Source organism: Sapajus apella, unplaced genomic scaffold, assembly GCF_009761245.1.
Source record: "Sapajus apella isolate SASKATOON/1434 unplaced genomic scaffold, GSC_monkey_1.0 scaffold47, whole genome shotgun sequence".
Lineage (NCBI taxonomy): Eukaryota > Metazoa > Chordata > Mammalia > Primates > Cebidae > Sapajus > Sapajus apella.
This window is the reverse complement of record NW_022436987.1, coordinates 6,062,953-6,090,541: the sequence shown is the minus strand read 5'-3', so window position 1 is coordinate 6,090,541 and position 27,589 is coordinate 6,062,953. Positions and strand designations below refer to the sequence as shown.

General features: G+C 39.0%; 1 protein-coding gene across 1 annotated transcript; it reads right to left on the bottom strand.

Moving 5' to 3' along the window:
• CTR9 (CTR9 homolog, Paf1/RNA polymerase II complex component) lies at positions 1–27,589 on the bottom strand. Its single transcript, XM_032240743.1, has 25 exons — positions 27,096–27,589; positions 25,810–25,908; positions 23,407–23,646; positions 22,814–22,931; positions 21,801–21,890; positions 18,342–18,490; positions 16,653–16,760; positions 15,259–15,366; positions 14,918–15,154; positions 14,594–14,683; positions 14,355–14,483; positions 14,060–14,243; positions 12,615–12,703; positions 11,654–11,839; positions 11,496–11,583; positions 11,166–11,314; positions 8,855–8,971; positions 8,547–8,692; positions 7,543–7,614; positions 6,823–6,958; positions 6,222–6,368; positions 5,315–5,472; positions 4,175–4,271; positions 3,845–3,957; positions 1–1,071 (listed from the first exon to the last, which is right to left on the bottom strand). Exons 1-25 carry the CDS (start codon positions 27,138–27,140, stop codon positions 645–647), a joined length of 3,522 nt encoding a protein of 1,173 aa, XP_032096634.1. The 5' UTR covers positions 27,141–27,589; the 3' UTR covers positions 1–644.

Below are 27,589 nucleotides of genomic sequence, written 5' to 3'. Positions count from 1 at the left end.
TAAAAGTTGATAAAAGAATTTTATTATTACGTGGCTTAGGTAGGTTTTTGCATTCTACTAACAGAAGAGCATTTTCCACACCTTATTCAACCTAACAAATTATATATTTGTGATTTTATCTACATTGCTGCAGTATTACACTATTGAGAACCTTCCTTTCAAATGTACTTTGGTGCAGTTATACAGTAGATATCTCTGCCTTCAGAAAATAAAAATATTCTCAATCTAAACTCAAAATGGAATAAGGACATTAATACCAAGTTTGTGCACCACTTGGTAAAAGATTGCAGTAAAAATCAAGAGTATGCTGCTTAACATATAAAGAAGATGAGACATCTGCCACAGTTTCAGTCAAACCTTTGTAGGAATGATTTAGCATCTGGGTTTATTTTTACTGCAGTTTTCACATATGATAGGTGGAATTGTACCACAAAGAATAGTTTCATTTGCACAAGAGACTCAAATATTGGACTCTAGCACAGGAAATGTCTCTTGGGGCTTAGTAATATACAAACTGATAGAAAAGAAAATTGCCTTAAGAAAAATTTCACAATTGACTAAACATCTGAAACGTTTTTATCACAGCTTTCATATATTAAAAAAGTTTCCTCCAGAGATGAAGCTTATTATTGATGAAATAAAACCTAGTCACTATCATCTGACCCATGTTCTGAGCCTCTATCTGAGGCCTCATTGTTGGATCCCTCTGGTTCTGATTCATTTCCAGAGCCTTGGCCAGAACCCTCATTATCAGATCCCCTCTCCGATTCGTGATCTGATTCGGCACTTGGAGAACCTGGGTGAGAGTCGTTCTCAGAACCTCCTGAGCGGCTTCTCCCTGACTGCACAGATTCATTGTCAGACTGCTCCGAACCGGAGGGCCTTCTCTTTCTGGATGGCTGGTCACTGTCTGAGTCCTGATCTGACCGCTGTCTTCGTGGCCTCCGGGGACTGCCGGCCTCGCTGCCAGACTTGTTCTGGTTCTCATCGGAATCACTCTGTGACGAGGCACGTTGCTTCCGCTGTTCATCCTCGTCTGAGTCACTGTTGCTGTTGCTGTTCCTGGGATGTCTGGCAAAGATGATCATTGGTTAGAAGCTGAGGATTCTGGCTAACTGGGGCCTTGATGAGCAGAGAATGTGCTTTTAAAAAATAAGGGCATTTAATATTCTATTTCTTGATCTAGATGGTGGCTACACGGGTATCATTTTGTGATATTTGTTTTGTGTACTATTCTGTAAATGTGATATATTTTACAACTCAGAAAGGATTAAAAAGGAAGAAAAAGATAAGGCACTTTAGCTATAAGTCAAAATATAAACAGGGATGGTGACTCACTGGGCACTGTTCATCAGAAAGAAGCATTTCCCAATTTCATATATAAAATCATGAAAAAGAAGGGATACATTTGTTTACCTGCATATACAAATTAACAACAACAAAGGTGAAACTCAGGATCTCAACTGGCTTGAAGACTCTGAAGAATTAACCCTTTTCCAAAGGCAGAAAATGTTTCAAAGGACACTTCCCTGTCCTGTTGCCATTGGTGCTAACAGATAACCTGAAGAGGGAAGACATTATTCCTGTCCTAAGATTTGCTACTGCACTAGGTTCCCTCTACCATGACCAGACTTACTTAAGATAGGAAGCTGGGGCTAAAGGAGTCCTTTGGTTTATTTGCCTTTGCTCATAAGCTCTCCCTCTACTTGTAGCTGATATGAGAAAGGGAAGAGAAGTCATGCTTATGTTTAGAATGGTGGCAGCACCCTCAGAGTCTTGGCTTCCCGGAGGCTCTGAGGAAAGAACATTCCCTGAACCACTGTGACAGCAGCTTTGGAGCAGATATACTTCTCTGGCATATTCCTTAGTTCTGGTTTTCACGGCAGATTTTCCAATAAAGGAATATTCAATCCCACAGAATTCAGTCTAGGAACAGTGAGGGAGGTGAAATATATTACTCTCTTTGTGTATACATATTAAAGACTCGTGGGTCTTCCCTGAGATCCAATTCACTCCATTCCATCTGGCCAAATAAGCAAACACACTTTATGATGGTCAGGACAAAGCTTAACTGATGCAAGTGGCTCAAACAAACTTGGCCTTGACTCAGGTACAGATTTGGAAGCAGCTTAGCCTTTAACGATGGACCTTTCTGCCAACACATTTAATAGTGCTCCATCTTTGAAAACCACGTATTTCATTACACTGATCATGCATGTCTCTAACCAGACCTGGGTAACACTATGGGGGCAAGGGCTAAACAGTGCTTTAGGGAAAAATAATTCGGATGTGTCAGCTGGTGCCTCCAGAGAAAAAGGGAACTGCATATCTTTTTTGTTTTTGTTGTTGGTGTTATAAAATTTCTATAGTGATGGGGTCTCACTGTGTTGCCCAGGTTAGTCTCAAACTCCTGGCCTCAGAAGTGATCCTCCTGCCTCAGCCTCCCAAAGTCCTGAGATTATAGGTGTGAGCCTCCACGCCTGGCCAGAACTGCAAATCTTTACAGATGGTTCTTTCTAGATCGCCACCCTATGAGTACAGTCCCCACCAGAAGCCTCAGCCTCCTCAACATGCTAACCTCTGCCTCAGGACTCCCAATCCTTCTAAGACTCAATTCAAACACCCTTTCTTTTAGAAAACAACATCTCTTACCACTCCTACCACCACCCAAACTCCAGACTAGGTATGGCCCCTGCAGAGCAATAATGCAGATTTATGTGGTAACATTAATCCAACCATAATGTGGGTTTTTTTTGTTTTTTTAAAAGACAGAGTCTTACTCTGTCACACAGACTGGAGTGTAGTGGCGTATTCTCAGCTCACTTCAAGTGCCTCCTGGTTTCAAGCAATTCCCGTGCCTTAGCCTCCCGCGTAGCTAGGATTACAGACATCCACCACCACGCTTGGTTAATTTTTCTACTTTTAGTAGGGGTGGGGTTTCACCATGTTAGCCAGGCTGGTCTCAAATTCCTGGTCTCAAGTGATCCGCCTACCTGGTCTCTTAAAGTGCTGGGATTACAGGTGTGAGCCACTGCACCCAGCCTACTATGTGGTTTGGTTTATCTGTTATTCTGTACTGCCTCTGAAGCAAAAATTCCTTTGGGAATTTATGGGCCTATCTTTTCTCTCTGTATTTCCAACACTTATACTATCTCACAGACTGGATGTTCAAACATCTGTTGAATGAATAAATGAAAATGATGGCTAGAGAAGAACACAGTGTGGCACAGTATTAAGAGACCTGGTCGAGATATCCAAACGGAGAACAACTTAAGCTTGTGAGGCAAGTTTAGGACAAATAAAATCAAGTATTGCTTCACTGGGTGGGCCATGAACTAAAGGAGAGTTGTGGAAGCAGTCTAGGACAAGCCCTCCATGGAGCAGATACTGTTGACTCACCACTGCACAACAGGGGAGGAAATAGTCAAGAAATAGCCAGTCTCCACATGACCAGGACACTTTTCGTGTGTCAACAGTAGGACAGCAAAATGATACATTTCATTTAGAAGGATGTCATCTAGGACATTTCAGCTAATGTCCATGAAGAAATGAGATTTCAAAATAGGTTTTCTTCTTTAAGAGAAAAGATGTAGTAGGATAAAATGACAGGTTAAGGTTTCTTCCAGCTCTACGATTCTAAGAAGCTGGAGAGAAGACATTTTGGCATAGCAGCACTCCCAATTAACTTTCCATTTCCTCCAATTTTCAAGTCTGTCCCCACCCCTCTTATTATTTATAAATAAAAAGCAAGAAAAGTATATTTTTCCTAGTACAGACAGGCTGATTAGCAATCCCTTTTGATTTATCTACATCATGAAGAATTTATAAAGAGAAAAATTCCTACCCTTCATCAGCAATTTTAAGTTTATCCTCATCTGAAGAGTCATCACTTGATGATATTATGGCTTTGGATTTTATTTTTCCCTTCATTGATGGAGGCAGACGTTCTGGCTTGGGCTAAAGAATGTCAAACATAATAGATTAGTCAAGACTCTTACATTAGGCCATTGTGTTAAACTGGGTTTGCATTATAACGATACAATCAAACAGCCACCGATAAACTTTGAAAACAGACATTCATGCTTGAGAATGCAGCAAGGAAAAAATGTATTCTAGTGTACTGCAATCTTTCATGTCTACCAGGGGACAGAAAAACACAGTACTATAAACTTACAGCCTTTTTCTTCTCTGCTTTTTGTGGACGTCGTTTTTTCGGTTTTGGGCCGTTTTCTGTTTCTTCATCATCAGATCCTTCTTCTCCCTTTGGAGGTCTTAAATAGTGAACACCAAGAGAGAGTTTGTCAAGAGCCTACCTATAAAGTTCCAGACTACTTTGCCATTAAACTATTATTCATTCTGAATCCTCTTCTATATGGCTGCTGTCCTCAATCATACTGTACACTCCTCAAGGGCAGGGGACATAACTTACTCTTGTTGCACATGGCTCCGAAATCTGTAAAAAGCTATGTATTTATGCAATGTCTGCTGACTAATTTAGTCACTGCTGAGCTCTCATTAATCTGCATTTGAATCTTGCACTTAGTGGAATGATAGAGGAGATGAGACAAGACCCAGGCTCCAGACTTCAACAACTTTCCTCTCCTCTCCTCTTCCTTCTTTCCCAACTGCTGATTCCAGGCCTGCTACTAACATCCTCGCTACAGCTTCAATTCCACAAGTCTGTGTCTGAATCAATTATCAGGTTCTTTCTCAAGTATAGTTGGCCAAGGGTTGGGAAGGGAAGCCTACGTAAGATAGCTGAATGGAGGTTCCTGGACAGGGTAGCACCACAACAGAGGGACAAAAAGGCTTAGGAGCACCTCCACATGAGATGGGCAGGGCATCCTTGATCTTAACAGCAGAGAGCACTAGGTGGTTTTAACGGCACTTTCACACACATTTACATCTTATGCACTGAACAAAAACCATGAGGTAGGCAATGCTGTTACCAATGACAGAGAGAAAACTGAGGCTTAGTGATTTTTTCAAGATTGTACATGCATGGTTAGTGTGGACACAATCCAGGTCTTACTCTAAATCACAGATTTTCCAAAAAATATTTAGAGACACAAGAAAGGCAATTATGACTAACTTGTAACTCTAAGAAGGAAAGCTGTGGAGATGTATGGAAATCCCAGGTACTCAGGGGATTTTGTACTGGGGTCTATCTTAGGATTAAAGTAGGAAGTGGGGACACAACAAGCTTCACTGTTTGGATCAAGTGTTCATAAATTCTAAACATCAAAAGATTCAGAAGGTAAAAGGTCTTTCACCACGTTTGAGGTTATTTCAAACACATTAATGATGAAATTACCTTCTCCTCTTTTTCTTCTTTCTCTCACCACCCTCCTCATCTTCACCTTCTTGCTCACTGCCACTACCCTTTCTTCTCTTCTTCTTTTTGGATACAGGTAGGTCATCATCAGTGTCATCATTGACAAATTCATCAAACTCTCCGCCCTTCTTAGAACGCTAAAATCCAAGTAAGACTACAATCAGTTATTTCCTGGCTGGTGGAATGTGGCTAGAATGCTAAGGTAGTAGAAAGGGGCCATATCCTTTCAGTCATTTGACAAATGAAGGATCTTTTTTTTTTTCTTTTTGAGACAGAGTCTCACTCTATTACCCAGGTAGGAGTGCAGTGGGGCAATCCCGGCTCATTGCAACCTCTGCCTCTTGGGTTCAAGTGATTCTTGTGCCTCAGCCTCCCAAGTAGCTGGGACTACAGGTATGTGTCACTACACCTGGCTAATTTCTGTACTTTTTAGTAGAGACATGGACTGTGTTGGCCAAGCTGGGTCTCAAACTCCTGACCTCAAGTGATCTGTCTACCTCAGCATCCCAAAGTGCTAGGATTACAGCATGAGCCACTGTGCCCGGCCCAAATGAAGGATCTTTTACTAAGTCACATGGAAGGGGTTCTTGGCTAGGCCCATATTTTAAAGACTTCTAATTGAGAAGAAAGTCTCAGCTGTTAAAAACTTTGTAAAAAATCAACTACTTAAAAGGCAACTACAAGGTAAAATATACTTAGCTAACCTTGGAATGGATTGCTAAATACTGGATACCATTTAAATCATTCTCTGTGTTGGAAGATTGTCTCTTAACAAAGGAGGAAGTCAAAACTAGCAAGTACAGAATGAATTTAACCAATTATCCTCATTTCTGAAAGACAAAGACAGAGACTGAGGTCACTGGTGTGAACAGGAATTGTATCTTACCCGTCCACCGCCACCACCTCTTTTCTTCTCTTTTGTTGCTTCAGTCTCGCCAGTAAACATAAGAATATTTTTGGTCTTCTCCACATATTGGGCCCGCTGTTCCAAAAGTTTCTTTTGTTCTTCCTTTTCTCTGAGACGTTTCTCCTCCTATGAGGAAAAATGATAGAAAAGAAACCCCACTGAAAATTTTCTTATGATGAAATGGCTACCATCCTAAACAGAGGACCTTTTTTTTTTTTTTGAGATGGAGTCTCACTCTGTTGCCCAGACTGGAGTGCAGTGGTGCAATCTTGGTTCACTGCAACTTCAGCCTCCCAGGTTCAAGCAATTCTCCTGACTCAGCTTCCTGAGTAGCTGGAATTACAGGTGTATGCCACCACTCCTGGCTAATTTTTAGTACAGACAGGGTTTCACCATGTTGGCCAGGCTGGTCTCAAACTCCTGACCTCAAGTGATCTGCCCTCCACCCACCTTGGCCTCCCAAAGTGTTGGGATTAGAGGCGTGAGCCACTGCACCTGCAGAGGACTTTTTAAAAAACATATAAAGTGTATGCATGCACATAATTCATTAATTCCAGTATAACTGGAAAACACAAGATACCTGTTCTTTAAGAAGTTTCTGCCTTAACAGCTCCTTTTCTTGCTCTTGCTTGGCTCGCAACTCCCGCTCTTCTTCATCTTGTTTGCGTGCCCGGGCCACGTGGTACTGGGCCTGGCTCAGTAAGTCAGAGCACTGCCTAGAACATTTCAGGTTTAGAGACCCATGAATGCAACTACTATACTTTATTCAAAAACTCAGCACATCTATTTTCCTTACACAAATTAAAAAATCTGAGGAAGGACCATTAGCTGATGCCTAAGTGAAGTCTTAAAAAACAGTTTTTTTTTTTTTTGCATTATACTTTCCACTATACCAATGTACGAAGTCTTAATTATCAAAATTAACTTAGTTTATCCTAAGCCAATACTGCCAACTATGTTAAGTTTCCAAACTTTAAGTGTCCTCTCAAAGCACAGCTAAAAAGATTTCCAACATTATCTTTATATATAACTCAGAGACATGAATTTTCTCTTGACTTGGCTGACATAAGTAAAATAGAAAAGTATTTCCCCCCCACAACTCAAGTACTTTGTACTAAGGCAATTTTTGCCCAATTCCCTGAAAGGAAAAAGGTCTGGTAAAGATTAGAGTCCCTAAGAGGAGTGTGAAAGACTGACCTGTGGAAGGTCAGAAACCTCTGTTCCGTACTGTCTCACTCTCTCAGCCCACACTAATATCACTGCCTCACCCAAAGTCACCTTCCATAAATGGTAACATTACCTGGCTTCTGTAGCAGCAAGGGCCAAATCGAATCTCATTTTATCTCCCACTTTACTCAAATAACTGAAGTACCTAAATGAAACGAGAAAATACTTTTAAGAGATTCTAATGAAATAAAGGTCTTAAAAACTTTCATCTGTTCTATAAAAAGTCTGAGAAAAGGTTTGCATATTGACTGACTTACATGAATTTATTTAATGCATAAAAGGCTACCGTCTGAATAAGAAAATTACATATGCAACTCACTTTTAAAAAGACTCTCATCAATATGCCACTCATTACATTTAATAGACAAGTTCATCAAGATGGTCAAAGTTATATTTAATATTATCAGTAAATTAATAAATAACTACAAATCAATTCAAGCAATGGGTATTTACTAAACATAAAATTTATTAAATATGTCAGGATCTGGAGGTTGGGGGCTCAGGCCATGAAAGCACTTATAATTTACCAGACAAGGCAATAATTGTTTCAACAATATAAATACAGCTGGACAAAACCTGATGAGAGAACAGGTTTTAATTTCACCACACAATGAATCACCATATCAATACTATATGATTAAATAAAATTTGCACTGATTAAATAAAATTTGAGCTGAGCCCATTAAAAGACACATTGGTGTAAAATGGAAAACGAACATAAGTGTCTAAAAAATTTCACATGTGTAAAATGCTGGGTCACATTACTGTCAGATTAATGGAAAATCTATGGCAAGTTTGCAAAGCTAGCCCTCCAGTTCTAGAGGTCGAGCTGGGTCCAAATCTGGCAGGATCCTGTCTATAGTTTGGCACCACCTGGTGGCAGCAGCTATCTGCTTTCGCTTAAATATTGCTGGAATGATTCTAAATAAATCACCTTTTGAGGGAAGTGATTTTCAGTAGCTTGAGACGAATGGCTTCAAACAAACAAAGCATTTCAGACAAAACTGGGAACATTCAAGATGATATGGTCATAGACCAAACAAAGCATTTCAAAGGTTGTTTCTATAATATCTTTACCTATGTGCAAGCTCCAGTTCTTTCACAGCATTAAGTACTTCCTTCAGATTACTTTTTTCATCTTTCAGGACAGAGGTAGCTAATCTTTGCAGGACCAAGGCCACATTAAACATAAGAACTGTATCACTGGGTGCCACATGTCTAGCCTGTGGGGAAAAAAAAAAATTCATATGGTCAAATGACATGAAAAGGATTTTAGACAGCAGAGTATTATTAAGTGGTAGGTATGTGAACATGCACAACAAAGAATGAAGAAATACAATGTAGCACAGAAATGGATAGGAATAATAGTGAGCTCTCCTTTTTACCTTCAGCAAAGTCTGTTTGCATTCTTGTAACTTGCCACACTTGAAGAGGGCACGGGCCAAATAGAGTACAACTTCGGTGTTTTGGTGCTTATAGAACTTTCTGAGGCAGTTTTCATACTACGAAAAAAGAGAAAAGTTAATTGAAACACAACAAAGAATAAATGACATTTTCACTTTGTAGTGAAATGGCATTGCAGTTTTAAAGCTCTGTAAAAAGATATTTTACCCTTTGAATGGTTAATTTCAGAGAATAACTTGGGGAATGATTTTTGACATTCATCAGGATACATTTTCACAACATAAAAAATCTGCTCATTAGAAAAACTAGAGGCTTTAAATGGTTTTTTTTCCCATTTGAAATCTGGACCAATACTGAAAGACAGGGTAAACAGACTGGAAAGTCTTTTTCATATCTTTAGCAATACTACCTCGAATCAGCTTACTGACCACTGATTAGAAATCATACACCTGTCTCTTTTGGTCTTTACTGTCTATACCTTTCTTAACGTTTGGCAGAACCTACTGGCAATGAGCATGAGGAGTCTTACAGTTCTGGCTGTTAACTTCTTGGTAAAACCAATACTAGTGTTAATTGTGACATGAACATAGCACTTTTTGACCATGGAATACATTTTGTCATAGGTAAGATCTTTTTCATGAAAAATGGTCAAGACAGTTTTTTCCTGAATATCCCTAGTAGTTAATTTGCATTTTTTTTTTTTTTTTCGAGATGGAGTTTCACTCTTGTTGCCCCGGCTGGAGTGCAATGGCATGATCTCGGCTCACTGCAACCTCCGCCTACTGAGTTCAAGCGATTCTCCTGCCTCAGCCTCCAGAGTTGCTGGGATTACAGGCGTGCACCACCACATCTGGCTAATTTTGTATTTTCGGTAGAGACGGAGTTTCGCCATGTTGGTCAGGTTGGTCTCGAACTCCTGACCTCAGGTAATCTGCCCATCTCAGCCTCCCAAAGTGCTTGGACTGCAGGCATGAGCCACTGTGCCTGGCCATTAATTTGCATTTATAAATGGCAACATTATCATTCGGCAGATCTGGAAGGCCAAACTCACAAAATACAACCTCTGAAGCTACCATATGCAATCTGGGTTCTGTGAGTTTCGGTGATTATTGACTTTCCAATACTCTGAATACTGCTAATAACCCACCCATTTTGATGGTGGGGGGTGGGGAGCTGGGGAGAAATAGCAAGGGGAGAGATACCAGATGTAGGTGATAGGGAGGAAGGCAGCAAATCACACTGCCACGTGTGTACCTATGCAACAATCTTGCATGTTCTTCACATGTACCCCCAAACCTAAAATGCAATAAAATAAATAAATGGGGAGAAAAAAAAAAAAAAAAAAAAAAGCAAACCACTTCCAGGAGCCTGGACTGCTCTTTTCTTCTATTTTTTGTAAGGTTTTCCTTTCTGACCATAATATATCCCATAGAGCCCAAGATCCTTTTTACTTTTTAATATGGATGCTGAGCATGACTTTTATTTTGAGTTCAAGCACTCAACAAACGTAAGCATAAAACAATTCTACAGTCATTAAATCTTATCCCTGTTTTCTTTTTTTTTTTTCACATGAGACAGAGTCTTGCTCTGTCACCCAGGCTGAAGTGCAGTGGTGCGATCTCTGTTCACTGCAACATCTGCTTCCCGGGTTCAAGCAATTCTCCTGCCTCAGCTTCCTGAGTAGCTGGGATTATAGGCACATGCCACCACACCCAGCTAATTTTTGAATTTTTAGTAGAGATGGGTTTTCACCATGTTGGCCAGGCTTGTCTCAAACTCCTAACCCCGTGATCCACCCACCTCGGCCTCCCAAAGTGCTGGGATTACAGGCGTGAGCCACCACGCCCGGCCTGTTTTCTTTCAAATAAGTCATTTAACCTTTCTGAAACTCACAGTTCAGTTTCAGAAACTGAATACACAAACGAATATTAAATCCTACTACTTACTGGGTATTTACTAATATGCTAGGCATGCTAGTGCCAAGTAGCTTTAATACTGTATCCTCACAAAGTTCTATGAAGTTAAGGTACAATTATCTCCATTTTATAGATAGAAAAACTGGCTCAGAAGGGATGTCCTTTGCCTGAGGCATGTATTTAGTGGTGGTACCAGACCTCACATCTCTGTCTGGATACCAAAGCCTGGCCTTAGTATTATACAATTATTAACCTCTAAATAGACAAAATATCACAAGAGATAGCATGCAGCTCCATGACAGGGCCAGAATGCCTAAGAAAACATCTGCTCAACAATGAACAAGATATAAAAATATCTTGAAAGAGAAGATATTACCATCTGAACAGCGCTGATGTACTGCTTTTGTTCTACATAGATGTGTGCCAAGTTCAACCACACATCACTAATATCTGCTGTTGCTTCTCTTACTTGGGCAAATACATCACGAGCTTCACGAAAATATCCTTTGTGGGCCAAAACAGCTCCTGGAGATAAAAAAAGTTTCACATTTAAGAATTTTCTAATTGGAGCCAGAAAAACAACTAAAAATTCTATTTTAAAACAACTACACTGATCACATTTTTAGAAAAATTCTTATTTACAAACATTCCTCTGAAAGTATTCATTTAAAACAAATTGTTATGGGTACTCAAGTTTTATAATCACCTATGCCATTAGCAGCATACAGATTCTTTGCATCATTTCTGAGTACTTGTTTGTAGATGGCCAGAGCACGATCTTGATGACGCTTTTCCTATAGAAACAAGCACTGTTAAAGAAAACTCAAACAAGAATGATGTAGAATATCAGTTTTGTGAGATTACCTTTTCTCGGTCTCGGGTGGGCTGATGCAAAGTTTGGAGCCACACATTGCCAAGGGCTAGCATAGAATAGGTGTCACTCTGTGTGGATGGCTGTTTTAATATCCTCTCAAATTTCTTCTGTCCAGGACCCCATTCTTGTTTTGCCAAATGAAGATTGCCAATCAAAGACCAAGCATCTGGATGATCCTGAAACATAAATATATGAAGAAGAAAAATCTGCAATTTAGTTTGACAGAGATCAATTATCTTTCCACACAATAGCTGATTACTAAAGAGGTTTACAAGCTACATTATAACAGTGGTTTTAAAACTGAGAGTTGATACCCATTAGTGAGTTGTAAAATCAATTTAGTATTTAGCGATCAGCATAGTAAATGCAATAGAATGGAATAAAGTAAAAAATCAGTGTATTGTCCATTGGCAAAAGCAAATAATGATTTGTGAAACTTTCATTGGTTTGTCTACATATACATTTGTGTGTACTAGGCTATGATATGAAATCTATTTCTTACTGTGGGCCACAAAAAAGTTTGAGGACCTCTATGGTTCCATTCAAAATCCTAAGATACTATGATTCTATAAAGTTCTCTCATATAGTACTAACTAAACTGTAAGTGAAGTAAACTAGAGAGTAAAAAACACAGGAGCCAGGTCACATTTGTTGAAATGGAGTGAAAAGACAGGATGGGGAAAGGGAAGAAGGAACAAGGAGGAAGAAAATAGGAAAGATTTATGTAAAAAACATGGTCCCTATTTATAACATGGTTAATAATGCAACCTAATACATTCTTTAGGATCTAACAAGTAAACCAAAACAAAAAACAACAACGACAAAAATGACAAAACCAGGAAGATGCTAAGGTTACTAGAAATATGCTAGCCATTAAAAGGAAAAACTGATTTATAGGGAAGGAAAAGTGAAAATAATTATTTCTCAAACCTAAGAGTTAATATTACCAACCTGATTAATCTGAAGAGCTTCCTTAAACCAGTCTGAAGCCTCATAAAAGTTCCCTTTATCTCTAGCCATGGCTCCTAGCCGCAAATAACCTGAAAACATATTTAAAAGTTTTTATATCCCAAATATCAGCTATAAAGAATCATAATTTTAAAGTCATACTTTTGAAACAATTGGTTTTTTCGTTAATATAGCCACATAAGGAACAGAAAGTCTCAAAGGTGAAAAAGCATCAGTCATCAATCCAACAAGTTGAAGAATAATTTTGTAACCATCTAGACTTACTGTTTGAAATCTAAGACTTTGCCACTCTACTCCCAATGCTAGTTCCCTGACCCAAGTCCTTATCTCAAGCTAAGTTATTTAAAAAGCTTGGAGCTGGCCTGGTTCTAAGTTCTCTCCAATGCACACCATTGTCAGTTCCCTTTTTTTTTTAAATTTGTTTGTTAAAACAAAGCTGCTTGTAAAATGGCAAAATAGTGAAAGTCTGATGAATAGGTATTACTAGTTAAAAGACCTGGACTCTAACTGTGGTTCTTCCATTAATTAACAGTAAAGTGCTACACAAATGTAAATTGTTTTCTCTAGGAAATCTCACTTCTCTCAAGAAACCAATAGTGGTCACTACTGCCTATCAAATCAATTCAAATTCAGTCTGGCATTCAACTGAAATCTTGCTTATTTTAAATCACTTTTTCATCCGTAACAGCATGACAGACACTAAGTTAATAGCTCCTGATTTACTGGAGTCAAAACATCATGCATTAGGTTCTTTTAAAGAAAGTACAAAAAAAAAAAACCAACCCCATATATACACAAATAAAATTAAGTACACTATGTAAATTATTATTATTATTTTCAAATATAAAAACGGGGTTTCGCTATTGGGGTTGCTTAGGTTGGTCTCGAACTCCTGAACTCAAGCAATCCCCCTGCCTTGGCCTCCCAAAGTGCTGGGATTATAGGCATGAGCCACTGTGCCAGGCCTGAATTATTTTTTAGTTAAAAACTTGCCATATTTTACAATGTATAGGTTACGAAACTCAAATTACGACATTTTAGTAAAAACTGCTTCAAGGAAAAACACTTCTCTATTATAAACATTGCATAAATGTCCATATGAAATCAAAGTAGGATGTTTTATAGGTAAATGCATTATCAAATATGTCAAGGAGTTGTTAAAAGCCTAGCAAAGGTAGCTGACCCACTGAAGATAGCCTAGTCATTGAAATATGATCCAATTGGTTTTAGTTGCTTATTTCTAGCACAAATGTAAGTAAAGCTGTACCTCTGTTTTAAGGCCACAGATTTGCCCTGGAGAAATGGGGACATTAGAACCTTTAAAATTTTTTTACTATCAATTCTAGTATTATTTTTTCAGGCTACATTTCTGCTACTCTTGTAGGAATGAAGGGATTTCATTACATAAAGAAGTTTAACATCCTTACAGTCAACATAATTAGGATGTTCACGTAAAATGTTTTTATATAATTTTTCTGCTTCATGGAATTCACACATCGCCTCATAGAGCCTGGCGAGATTGTATGATGTGGTAACAGAAATGGCGTTATAGTAATGCTCATCGTGCTCTGCTTCTGCTTTTGCACGGTCCAGTGATGCCAAAAAATATTTCTATGAGAAAGAAAAATTATACTGTTAAAAGACTTAGTTGACACACTTTTTAAAAAGGCATGCATTCAACTCGATTCAGTATAAAACACAGAAATATTTCTATTTTCCTACCTTAGCCTCCCCTAGGTTTCCAAGTCTAAAATGGAGGGCACCCACATTATTGAGAATCTCTGGGGGCACATCAGCCTGCACTTTCTCCTGAAGAATTCGTGTCGCTGTTCCATAGGCTGAAAGGGCACCCTGTATTTTCATGGTTGACAGAATAAGGTATAATAAAGTAGAAGAGAAATACTACACCAGGCTTGCAAAAAACACATCATATGGGAGATTTAAAAACATTACTAAAATACCTGTATATCAGTCTGTTCTAAGATTTGTGCCAACTCAATCCAAGCTTCAACATCATCGGGATACTGTTCTGTGACCTTCTTCAAATGGCCCTGGCATAAAAGAAACTGTTTAGCTGAAGTATTCCATCTATAGGCTGACAAAATTTAAAATGGCAGCTATTTAAGTCTGCGTAATAAGGCCATTGCTTGTTATCTAAACTAGAACAAGCTCAGCTAACAAAACTGTTTGTATCCTATTTCTACTAGCAATAATAGGAAATGAAAAATGGGAGTTTTGGGATAGCTAATAGAAAATAGCTAAGAGTTAAAAAAAAAAAAAAGTACCTTGGCAATATCTCGTTTTTCTTGATCTTCTGAGGCAGCATAGAGAGAGCCCAATATTTTCATAGTTTCATAATTATTAGGGTAAGCTTTCAAAACCTTCTCAAAGCATTGAGATGCATTTTCTTTGTCACCTCGATAAATATACATTTGTCCCAAACCAAAAAATGGGAGCACAAAAGAGGATGAGGCGAATTGTGTGGCTTGATAATAGTACTGAAAAGCTTGATCATAATCTTCCTAAAGAATGAAAATAAAACAAGACCAATTTGTACAAAAATATTGGAAAGACTTAAAACACTATAAATAAAAAGACTGGACATTTAGAGAAGTTATAAAATTACCTGAACATGGAATGATCTAGCTAGCTGATAGCAGCTCTCTGCTTGCATAGCTTCTACTTCTGTATTATGGAATGCATGGAGGGCCAGATGCTGGACTTTACTATAATCCTGAAAAACGAAGATCAGAAAGTCAACTGAGTGAAGTCATGAGACTAGCCTGCATAGCTTTTAATCTCAGACTAACTTCATTTACCTATAAGATACACGTCCATCTTCTCCATAGTTGCCTTTTAGTACTATCACAGTTATAACCTAATCAATAATTCACTATAAAAGGGGAGTATGTTTCTACAGCCAGAGAGTAAAGCACTGTGGTTAACAGCTATGTGACCTTAGAGTATTAACTCTTCCTCACTTTACCCACCCGCAAAATGGGAATAAGATTACCTATGTCATAGAATTATTGTGAAGATTATATAATTTAATACATAAAATGCATTCTTTTTTTGAGACCAGGTCTCGCTCTCTCGTATGGGCTGGAGTGCAGTGGTGCCACCATGGCTCACTGTAGCCTCGACCTCCCAGGCTCAAGCTATCCTCCCACCTCAGTAATTAAGACTACAGGCATGTATTACCATGCCTAGCTAATTTTTAAAAATTTTTTGTAGAGATGGGGTCTCGCTATGTTGCCAGGGCTGGTCTTGAACTCCTGGGCTCAAGCAATCCTCCCACCTTTGCCTCCCAAAGTGCTTGGATTACAGGTGTGAGCTACTGTGTCCAGTAGATTTAGTATTTTAAGAAGCCTACAATACCACTGCTTCTACAGAATTAGTGGCAACTTAAAAAATACAACATGGTCAACATGCAAAATAACAAAAATGTCAGTGACTCCTTGTTCCCTACATAGTATGTCAAAAGTCTGATATTATAAAAATGCCCCACCATCTGGATCCAAAGAATTGCCCACCATACGCATATTACATACTATTTCATAGATTTGTGTGTCTTTCCCTTTTCAACTCTCTAGTGACCTCTTCCTAAAAAACATGTTTAGGAGCTTTGCAGCCTTGGTGAAAACTCACCTTAGCCACCTGACCACTTCCTCATTTCTTTACCATAAATGGGTAGATACCTTTATTTTTGCACTTACATTTGTTTACATGGCTGCTTTTTCCATGAAACTGAACTCCTTGAGTGCAGAAACCATGTTTTACTCACCTCCACATCACTACCACAGTGTTGGGTACAGTATAAAGGGTCAATAAATATTAAGTGAATAAATGAATAAACAAATATATGTACCCCCAGGTAACTAATACAACAAACTCTATAATTTGGAGGGGAAAAAAAATCTGACATTTTCAAATTTCTTTCCAAGTTTAAAAAAGGTGTGTAAAGTATCAATTGCAGTATAGAATAACAAAAATCAGAATTTAAAAATAAATGACTTCTACCTTTTTGAAGAAAAAGTGATTTGCCAAGTGGTTCAATACCATAGGGTTGCTAGGATCAATAGTATAGGCTCTGGAAAGAAGCTGGACGCCATTTTTAATGGAATCAGCCTAAAAGGAAACATTGCAACAAGGTGGAATGAAAACAATACTAAATTAGCACTTTTCAAAATTTTCTTTAGTCACAAGAAATAAGGTTATAAACCCTAAGATCTGACACTAAAACGGATTAGAAGCCTCTTATGATGTTTATATATCTGTATTGTATTTGTAATTAAATTTCCCTTTTAATCCTTGTTTGTATGTCACTTTTTTTCCCCTCTTATTTTCTTGTTCAGTTCTTGCTCGAGACTTATCTACTTTATTAGTCCCTGCCCCTACCTCTCTCACAAAGAGCCACCTTTGTTTTTATTTATATTTATTTTTTTTTTAGAGAGGATCTTACCGTGTTGCCCAAGATGGAACGCACTGGCACGAACAGAGCTCACTGCGGCCTTGACTTCCTGGTCTCAAGCAATCCTTCCACTTTGATCTCCCAAAGAGTATTATAGGTGACAGCCACCATGCCTGGCCTACCAACTTTGGTTTTATTGATCTGAGCTGTCTTCTTGGTGTGACTGATGCTGGTGGATTACCCAACAGTCATTTTACCACTCTTACTCTGCTAATGGAATCCAGATTTTGTAGCCTGTGAAAATCTTTTGAGTTTAGGAAGGAAAGCTCCCTTCTCCTCTTCCCCAGGCCCAGCGGATGAATCATGATTGATCTACACCAGTCCAGATAATCTATTCCTCTGGTCTAAGGTAGTCGTTCTCCACTGGGATGAAGTCATGTTTGGTTATCACAACTGGAGGAATGCTACTGGCATTTAGTGGGTAGAGGCCAGGGATGCTGTTAAACATCCTACAATGGAAGGAACAGTTCCCCACAACAAAGAATTATAAAGCCCAAAATGTCAACAGTACTGAGGCTGAGAAACCCAGGTATCCCTGTTTTGGACAATTATACATAAGGGGAAGCATGATGGAGAGCTTCCTTCTCAATACAAGATAGGGTTTCTCTAAGAGAGTCTTTTTATCCTTTCTGTTTCCTCCCTCTTTATAAGACCGATGTAATAATGAGAAGCTAGAGATGCAGCAGCCATTTTGTGACTATGAGGTGACAGACATGATGAAGAAAGACCACACACTAAGGAAGGGAGGACGGAATTATATAAAATCATAGGTTTGATGACAACCAACTATCAAATTTGAGACTCCGACAACTGGTTTAGTAAACAAAAAAAGCCCTTATGTTTAAGGCACTCGGATGTGTTTTTTGTTACTTGCAATGAAAGCATTCCAAACTGATATACAGGTCTATGATCTCTTATCTGAGATTCTGAAATCTAAATGCTCTAAAAAACAAGTTGTTGTTGTTTGTCATCTTCGAGCAATCTCATTTGGTAGCAATACTACCTGAATTATGACGCTATCCTACTAGTATGAACAGGCTATCATTTTGCCACAGAGATGTAAGTTTGCTTTTGGGGTAGTGCCCCAATAACCGGGTGTCATACATTGTGAAGTACTGGTACCCTTCTGTAGTCTGTAATCTTAATTTCTAAGATACATCTGGCTCCAAGAATTTTAGATAAGAGGCTGTGGGCCTGACAAAGCAGTTAGGAACTAGATACTGTTCTCACTTACATACCTCTTTATTGTTGAGTTCTAGAACGGCCAGTCCAACTAATGCTCCCACGCATTTGGAATTGAGTTCCAGGGCTCTGCTGAATGCCAGACGAGCTTTTTCCAGTTTGTTAAGTTTCACAAAGCAATGACCCATTCCTAAACGAACTTCCGCTATAAAATGAAGTCATTCAATCTATCAAACTAGGGCATTTTTTAGGGTTCAATTCAATTACAAAAATGCTTAAATATTCTCTACTTATGAGTTGCAAAATCCCCAAAATTAACCTCAGTATAACTACACTATAAAATCTTTTGACCCATCACAAACTTGGTTTCCTTGGAGGCTATATCATACCAAGTTCTACCCCTCTCCCCTCTCACACACACCTTTCTCACCACAGAACAGAACACCTACAATACTGGTATTTTTCTTGTCTTCTAGCATCGCTTCTAACCATACCTTCAATTTTTCATTATCGAAGAACAACTTTTAAACAGAGAACAAAAGTTCCACTATGACCTTAAATAATGTGGCTGATTACATGCATATACCATCGTTCCCTTCAGAGCTATGCTTATATGTGCTACCTCATTTCAAGGCCATGCCATAACACAAACAAGTTCCCATCTAAAGCCAACCACCACTCTGGTCACTAGATGCCCTCTTATCTATTTAAGGATACTGCTCCAGCAGCCCTCCCTATTTTTTCTCTGTATTGGATTATTCATTCTCATCTACACATAAACATTCTCCCATCTTATAAAAATCCTCTCTTGATTCTATATCCCTTTCCAGTTGTCAATCATGTCTGTTCTTCCTTTGAGAGCAAAACTCCCAAAAAGATCTAGCTACACTTGCTACCTCTAATTCGTTTCCTTCTGTTTTCTCTTGAATCCACTCCAGTGAAGCTCTCACCCTACCATTCCAGTAAAACTGCTTTGATCGAGGTCACTAAGGATTTATATGCTGCTAAATCCAATGATCACTTCTCTGTCCCTAATTTTACTTGGCCTAACAACAGAATTTGACACTGTCTGTCATCATCTTCTTCTGGAAATACTTTACACTGGCTTTAAAGCCTATTTTCCTCCTTCACCTCTAGCTATCACCTTCTCAGGCTCCTTTGCTGATTCTTCCTCATTTTTCTAATCTCTTAATGTCAAAGAGTGCTCTAGAGCTCCCCTTCTGATCTCTTTTCTATTTATACTCATTTATAGCTTTACACACTACCTCCACGTTGATGATTTCAGCCCAGACCTCTTTCCTGAATTCTGGCCTTTCTGATCTCTTCACTTTGTCAATTTTAAATAATGAGATTTGGAAAATATGATTAAGTATAGGCTTTAGTGGACTGCAAGGTGTAAAAATGGCTACTGGGAAAGTACTAATTCCAGGTGAATAATATCAGCATTTTCCAAAGTGAAGAAGTTAAGGTTTTAATTATTTGGGGGAGATAGAGAAGTTCTAGTAGGATTACAACATTTTAAAATATAATACTGGATATATATGTCACAAAAATTTGATTGGCTATATTCTAAAAAAGATTATTTTACTGCGCCATGTGAGGGGGTTCTTATTTCTGGCACCATTTGATCTTAATTGTTTATATATAAAAAAAAAGGCAGAAATTGCAACTGCATGCCACATGACTCAGGTTGTGTAGCCACATTCTTCTCAAGGCTCAGGATAAAGCTCTAAAAGCTTTAAGTTTGAAGTGTTTAATTTGACAACTTATATGTCTAAAAGGCATTTCAAATTTTTCACGTCTAAAACTAGTTCCACTTAAACTATTTCCCAAATACTATAAAATATAACTCTACTTTTCCAATTGCTCGTGCAAAGGAGTTTTCTTTGACTCTTCCTCTCTCTTTCACACATCACATCTACTCCATCACTCTCCTTTCAAAATATACGTAGAATCTGACCACTTGTACCACCTCCACTAACACCTCCCTAGTGCAAGCCACAATCACCTCTGCCCTGCCTGCCTGCAGATGCCTTCTCCCTGCTCTCCCTACTTCTGTCCTTGACCCTCTCCCCTTGAGCCCCACTTCAGTCTCAACCCTAAAGCTCAAATGATCCTTTTAAATATAGGGCAGATCATGTCACTTCTCTGCCCAAGGCCCTCCACCAATGGCTTCCTGTCTCTGTCGGTGTAAAACTAATGTCCTTACAATAATCTGTGAGGCCCTACGTGATTAGTCAGTCCCTCGTTATAGCTTTGATCTCATTTCTGACTACTTTCCTCCCTCACTCTTTCTCTCTCCATTCCAGATACAATGGCCCCCTTACTCTTCCTTAACACTGTTAGGCATACTGTTTCCTCTGGATCTTTGTACCTTCTATGCTCTCTCTCTCTCTAGGAATGGTCTTCTCCTTCTGCATGGCTTTTTAGGTCTTCACACAAAAGTTACTATCTCTGATGAGTTTACTCAGTCATCCTTTCTAAGCAACCCCTGATGCTTCTCATACCCTTTTTCTGCTTTATTCTTCTCCTTAGCTCTTACTGGTAGCTTACATCATACATATTTTACTATTTACCTTGCCCACTGAAAACTGAACTCCATGAGGGCAGGAACTTTTGTTTCTTTGGTTAATTGCTACCTTCTCAGGGTTTAGAATAGTGCCTGCCACATAGTTGGTACTCAATAAAAATTTGCTACATGAATGACATTTTGGAAGGAAAATAGTATAGGGCAAAAAGATTATATGATAATCTACCATCCAGCCTTTTTTTTTTTTTTTTTTGAGCCAGGGTCTTGCTCTGTTGCCCAGGCTGGAGTGCCGTGGCATGAACATGTCTCAAATACCTAGGCTCAAGTGATCCTCCTGCTTTAGCCTCTTGAATAGCTGCGACCACAAGCATGCACTACCATGTGTGGCTGATTTTCTGTAGATACAGGGTCTTACTTTGTTGTGCAGGCTGGTTTCAAACTCTTGGGCTCAAGCAATCCTTCCACCTCAACCTCCCAAAGTGCTGAGATTACAGGTGTGAACTAGTACACCCAGACTCTATCTATCTTTTTTTTCCCCCTTGAGACAGGGTCTTGTTCTGTTGCACATGCTGGAATGCAATAGCACAATCATGGCTCAATGTAGCCTGAACCTCCCAGACTCAAGCAATCCTCCAGCCTCAGCCTTCTAAGGAGCTGGGACCACAGGTGTGTGCCACCATGCCCACCGAACTTTTTTATTTTTTGTAGAGACAGGGTCTCATTATGTTGCCCAGCCTGGTCTCAAACTTCTGGGGTCAACTGACCCTCCAGTCTTGGCCTCCCAAAGTGCTGGGATTATTGGCGTGAGCCATTGCACTTGGCCTTACTATCCAGCTTTTGACTCAAACATAGAACTAAAAAAAAAAAATCTTGATTCTGACACTTCAATAATCCAACAATATCTTTTCACAACTAACTTCATAAGCAACTGACAAATCCTCAGTGTTTTAAGCTGGGTCATACACAGCTTAGACATAACTCTTACCTGGACATCCTGGGTTAGTACGTAATGCTTTCTTATAGTAAGCAAGAGCTCCCCTGTAATCCTTCTTGTTGAAGGAAATGCAAGCTTTACCTGTAATGATTTTTAAAAATAAACCAGGTGTCTGATTAAAGGCCATAAATCTATTATGCTTTACACTAACTTATCCAAGTTAAATACATCTCTCAGTAAGAAACACTTGAAAACAGTGAACAAAATTTCATATTAAAAATTTGTTTTTCATTAAAGTATATTATGTTTAAAAATAAAACATCTTGATTTTATGTTAAATGTTATAAATTTAGCAAACTAACATAGGAACAGAAAACTGAATACCGCCTGTTTTCCCTTATAAGTGGGAGCTAAATGATGAGAACACATGCACACATGGAGGGGAACAACACACACTGAGGCCTTTTGGAGGGTGGAGGGTGGGAGGAGGAAGAGGATCAGGAAAAATAACTAATAGGTACTAGGCTTAATACGAGGGTGATGAAATAACTTGCACCACAAATCTCCATGACACAAGTCAACCTATGTAACAAACTTGCACTTGTACCCCTGAACTTAAATAGAAGTTTTAAAAATGTTATAAAGTAATAATTGAAATAACTTGAAGTTGTCTAAGTAGAGAGTGTTTATTGGCTCTTCAGAAGTGAATGACCAATTAGTCTTTTTTGAAAAAATTATTTTTGCAGAGATGGGGTCTTGCTACGTTGCCACAGCTGGTCTGGAACTCCTGGCCTCAAGTTATCATCCTGCCTCACTCTCTCAAAGCGCTGGAATTACAGGTGTGAGCCACCATGCCCGGCCGAAATAATAAATTATTCTTAACTGGTATATATTTTATTTCCACACTTTCAACAATAATTTGTTGTAGGTAATTTCATTTTTAACAACATAAAGCTCTTCTATTTCGCTATCTAGCTGAGTTACTGACGAGCTATTACAAAGATATATGCTAGGCATATGCTGAAAACAATAGTTTCCTAACATGGTTGCCAAAGATCACTTACCAAGAAGGGCTGGAATATTATTTGGAGACTGGTTGAGTACAAAATGAAACTGTGCATCAGCTTGATCCATTTTGTCACCCTCAAGTAGGCAGAAGCAGGCTCTTCCCAACAAATGGTTCTATAAAGTAATGTATTATCTTAGACTTTACCCCCATATAGCATGAACATGTAACATTAAAGTAAAGCCAAATAGGAAGGAGATGGAGCACAATGCGAATTCCCTTATCAACTGTAATGTGCTTAAACTACCAACAAGCAAGTCTTAATTACAAAATGCGAAATTATCCTGAAGTGCAAATCTTCTGTGGCAGTAACAATGACCAAAAGCAAAATTTAAATTCCTTAAACTATGCTTGAAATTCACCTGGAGATAATAAAATTAATGGAGCAAGTTTTATATACTAAATTTGCCCATATTACTTCAACAGTACAAAAACCAAAGCAATTCCAATTTTAATAAGGAATCTTTCTTCTTTTTGACTCTATCAACCATGTTATTTGAAGAAAAACTTTCAAAAAATCTGCTCTCACATATATTTTGCTTTCATTTGCTTTTTCCACCTTCATAAATTGAAAGAAATTTGACTTTTTACCTGATCATACATAATAATTTTATCAGCCATTGTATACAACAAGGTGGCCTGTGTAATAAGATCCTTTTTATTGTCCTTATTCTTTTCTCTCCGAGCCTGTTGTACATAATACGCTGCCAACGTATCCAAGCAAGTCATCTGGTCTTTTTCATGGTCTCTATAGTCCAAATTGCCATCTATACGTGCTGCTTCCAACAATTTTACAAACTCTTCTGTTTTTCCTTGCTTGTAGTATTCCAGCTATAAGGTAATGAAAACAAATTAGAATCGCTAGAGCACATGTCCATATAAAAAGTTATACACAAATGTTTAGGGCAGCTTTATTTGTAGTAACAAAAAACTGCAAATAATTGAAATGTTGATTAACAGGTGACTGGATAAACAAGCTATGATGTATCCATAAAATGGATACTATTCTACAATGAAAAGGAAAATGAACTATTGATGCACGCTACAACATGGATAAATCTCAAAATAACTGTGCTGAATGAAAGAAATCAGACCAAAATAAGAGTACATATTGTGTGATTCCATCTATATAAAACTCTAGAAAATATAAACCAATCTCCAGTGTCAAAAACAGATCAGTGGTTGTCTGGCACAGGGATTTGGGGTGAGGTGGGGGGCTTATGGGGAGTGGTACAGAGGACACCTTTGGAAGGTGATGGATGTATTCATTAATCTTGATTGTGGTGATGGTTTCACAGGTATGTACACATGACAAAATCCATCAAATAGTAAAAGTCAAATATATGCAGTTTATTATAAATCCATTAGATTTTAATAAAGCTGTTTAAAAAACTGGAATCACTAAAAATGTTCCCAATCTGCGACTTATCTAGCAATCGTTGATTTCACACTAAATTTTCAAATAAATACAGCCTAAGAAAGAAAACAATAATGAAAGATATGAAGAATTCTAAATAGAAAACTTGGGTTCTGGTTCTAGATCTGCCAAAAATTATCTGTGATTTGGGCCTGTTTAATAACTTCTCTCGACACCTGTCTGACTTATAAATAATAAAATAAATATTCACTAGGTGTGGTGGTATGCGCCTGTAATCTACTACTTGGAATGCTGCAGTGGGAGGATGGCTTGACTCCAGGAGTTTAAGTCTAGCCTAGGCAACCTAGAGAGACTTTGTCTCTATGTGGAATATCCACCATTTATTAACCACTGACTATTGGTCACATACCATGAAAGGAACTTCATATACATATTCTCTAATATGTACAAGCACTCTATGAGGTAGATACTAACATCTCTATATTTTAGATGAGGAAATGTGCTTAGAAGTGAGATCATTTGTCTAAGGTCACATAGCTAGTTAGCAGCCATGCTGGGACTTGAGCTAACCCCAAAGCCTACATTCTTTTCCCAATAAAAATCTATATCCCACAATGTTTCATTAATTTATTCTACTACAGGTGCCATGCTAATCCTCCAATATTCTAATTTTTGTATAAGTGCTGTTAAGGAAGCCATATGTTCTAAAACAACAACAATCACAGCAACAACAAAACCCTAAATTACCTTCTGGTCTTAAAAAAATGTGACAAGGAGGCTTGGTCTCCATGGAATAAGAAAACTTGGCATTTCAAGTCTAGAAGGCACTACTTGTCACTGAAAATATTTCTCTGTAAATCCATATCTAAAAGGAAGAAACTCTTAGAGCAGTCTTGAGCACTGAATATAAGCCCAATTCCAGACCTATTTCTCTGACCTTTCAAGACAATATTAGGAGCCTCTTCTGTATCTTTGTATGAAAGCAATCTGGCACATTTGCTTAGGAATAATGATTGTAACATTTATATTACCTATTCCTATAAAGAGGAAACATCATTATGCAGCTGATGCTGACAGTAGAGGACACAGAATTTTAGGCTTTCTGATTGGACTTTGTTGAGAATCTCCAGTAAGATTCATATTTGAAGGAAACTAAATAGGACTAAAAACATAAGCCTGAGATAAACTTCACCCAAAAGAACTTTTGTGGGGTTTTCCTGGAACCTATTCACTTTCTAGAACATTTTAAGGGAAATGTTTTATTGTTATAGGGAACTACATTAAGCAGCAATGTTCACATAAGAAGCACTTTGCTTCTTTTCAGCTTTTCTATAAACCATAAGCCAGCCTTCACTGAACAAGCACTAAATAATCAAATATTCAATATAGAGTACTACTTATATGAATTTTGTCTTTACCAGCATATACTAATTCATCAGTAGCATATCATTTAGAAAAATGGTCTTATTGTTTCATAAATTATTAACAATTAACTTCCATATACATTGTATAATTAATCTATCATGCAGCCAAGCTGGCTATTACTATATCTTAAACCAGAAACTACATATTTTCACAGTCAACAAATAAAAAGTATTTGCTACACGAATACTGACCGCCAAAGCAATCCATATGTGCAGCTGTGTGTGTTCCTGTTTCAGAATACTGATAACTTCATCTCCCTCCGGTAGCTGATCGAAGTCAAGTTCAATGACCTAAAATACAAAATGTAGGTCTTAACTCTCACATTTCATCTTTGCTGCTTTTCTTGAATATAATCAACATGCATATACATACAATATGTGTTCACTTTCAACAGGGTTGAGCTAATACATGTTAATGTTTAAAGGGGCACATGTCAAAAGGTTATACTATCATAAAGTAAAAGCACAGAGAAGCAAACAAACCCTGCTACTTGTCCCCAAATCACTGGAACCATAAAATGCTAGAAATGGTTTGTTTACTCAAAAATAACAAAACAAAATCCTGCTTAACACGGAATCCCAGGAAAGTGCAGATAAGCAAGCACCCTAGAGACTATTATGCCATAGGTCTTATTCCTTGAGATGCATGACCTGTAAGGTCATGCAAAGTTGAATGCCACTGGATACATTAATCATGGAGATGGCATCTGCGAGTAACAGACAGTCCTGGCCGTGTGCACAAAAATAATAATAGGAAAATGTCCTGGAATTAGAGGTAATGGCTACACAACTTTGCAAATACACTAAAAACCATTTAATTTTATACCTCAATATTATACCTCAAACAAAAATGAGTATGAAATAACCAAGAAGACAGCACATTAAAGCTGAGAGCTTTACTCAGAGAAGCCACAGGCCACCCATGAATGAGACATAGGTAAGTGATAGGAGGTTAAATTCTATCAGCACACAGCAGCGGCTAAATCTTTGGCAATCTCGCTGAAGGCGAGTTGGTGTAGAGAACGTAGTGCACCATGACAGACCCGAGTTTCTAAGGGAGAAGACGCGACCTCCTATACCTTCCCAGGGAAAGGTACCCGAGTTTGAGTAGCATGTAGACCCCAATAACATCAGCGCCCACCTCTGTAATCTGCGAGGTGTTTTACAGTTTATCTGCTCTCACACCTCTGCTTTCGTGTGTTGATTAGGAAAAGAGTAGTGCACTGTCAAATACGAATAGGCTGGAGAGGAACTTTCAAGAACTCCTTCTCCGAGTGGCCCTGAGGCTAGAGGGACGCGACGCTCCCAGCCAGAGAGGGCACAGGGGCTGAAAATGATGATCAGACCGTGGCCGGGGATTTCGATCAGGGCTCTTAGGGAAGGAGGATGCTCTCGCTTCAGAAACGAGGTCGGGCGAAGTCGGTGGGGGCGATTGTACAAGTTCACGGCCCCCACCCGCCTCCATAAGCGACACTTACCTCGTCAGTGTCCCGGAGGGGAATCTCGATGGAGCCCCGCGACATGATGGGATCAGAAGGCGAGCAAGTGTCTCGCCCCGACGCTCCGCAGCCAGTAGTCTTCGCTTCAGGCTAGTCCAGAGGTGAGTGACGGCTCGGGCTCTGGTCTTGACTGCCGCCCCGCGGCGCCGCTGGAGCTCTGGCTTCTCCTTCCCGTCAGCCGCTTAAACAACGAGCAGCGGACGGCGGACGGCCACTTCCGGCGACCCCGCCCCCTGTCCCGGAAGCACTCCCCCGGGAGCGTGCCCTACGCGAGCTCAGCCGGTGGCTCCCGTGTTTCAGTCTTGGGGATGGCGGCTCCGGAGCTTTAGTTGACGTGTGGGCTGTAGGGCTGTAGGGTGACTAGAGAGCCTGCAGGACCTTGGGGATCATGTGGCGTTTGAATCGCCTCGGTGCTGACGCAGTCCTTATTGAAAGCTTGGAAGGCGTAGCCTCTGGTCCCGCGATGGGCGGGC

Bases quoted from the DNA above. Each gene is read 5' to 3' on its own strand.
- CTR9 (XM_032240743.1), bottom strand. From the start codon at position 27,140: ATGTCGCGGGGCTCCATCGAGATTCCCCTCCGGGACACTGACGAG. The intron at 18,491-21,800 runs GTAAGAGTTATG...TTCATTTTATAG, and splicing joins TACTAACCCAGGATGTCCAG to CGGAAGTTCGTTTAGGAATG. The intron at 6,369-6,822 runs GTATCTTGTGTT...TTTTCCTCATAG, and splicing joins AGAAACTTCTTAAAGAACAG to GAGGAGAAACGTCTCAGAGA.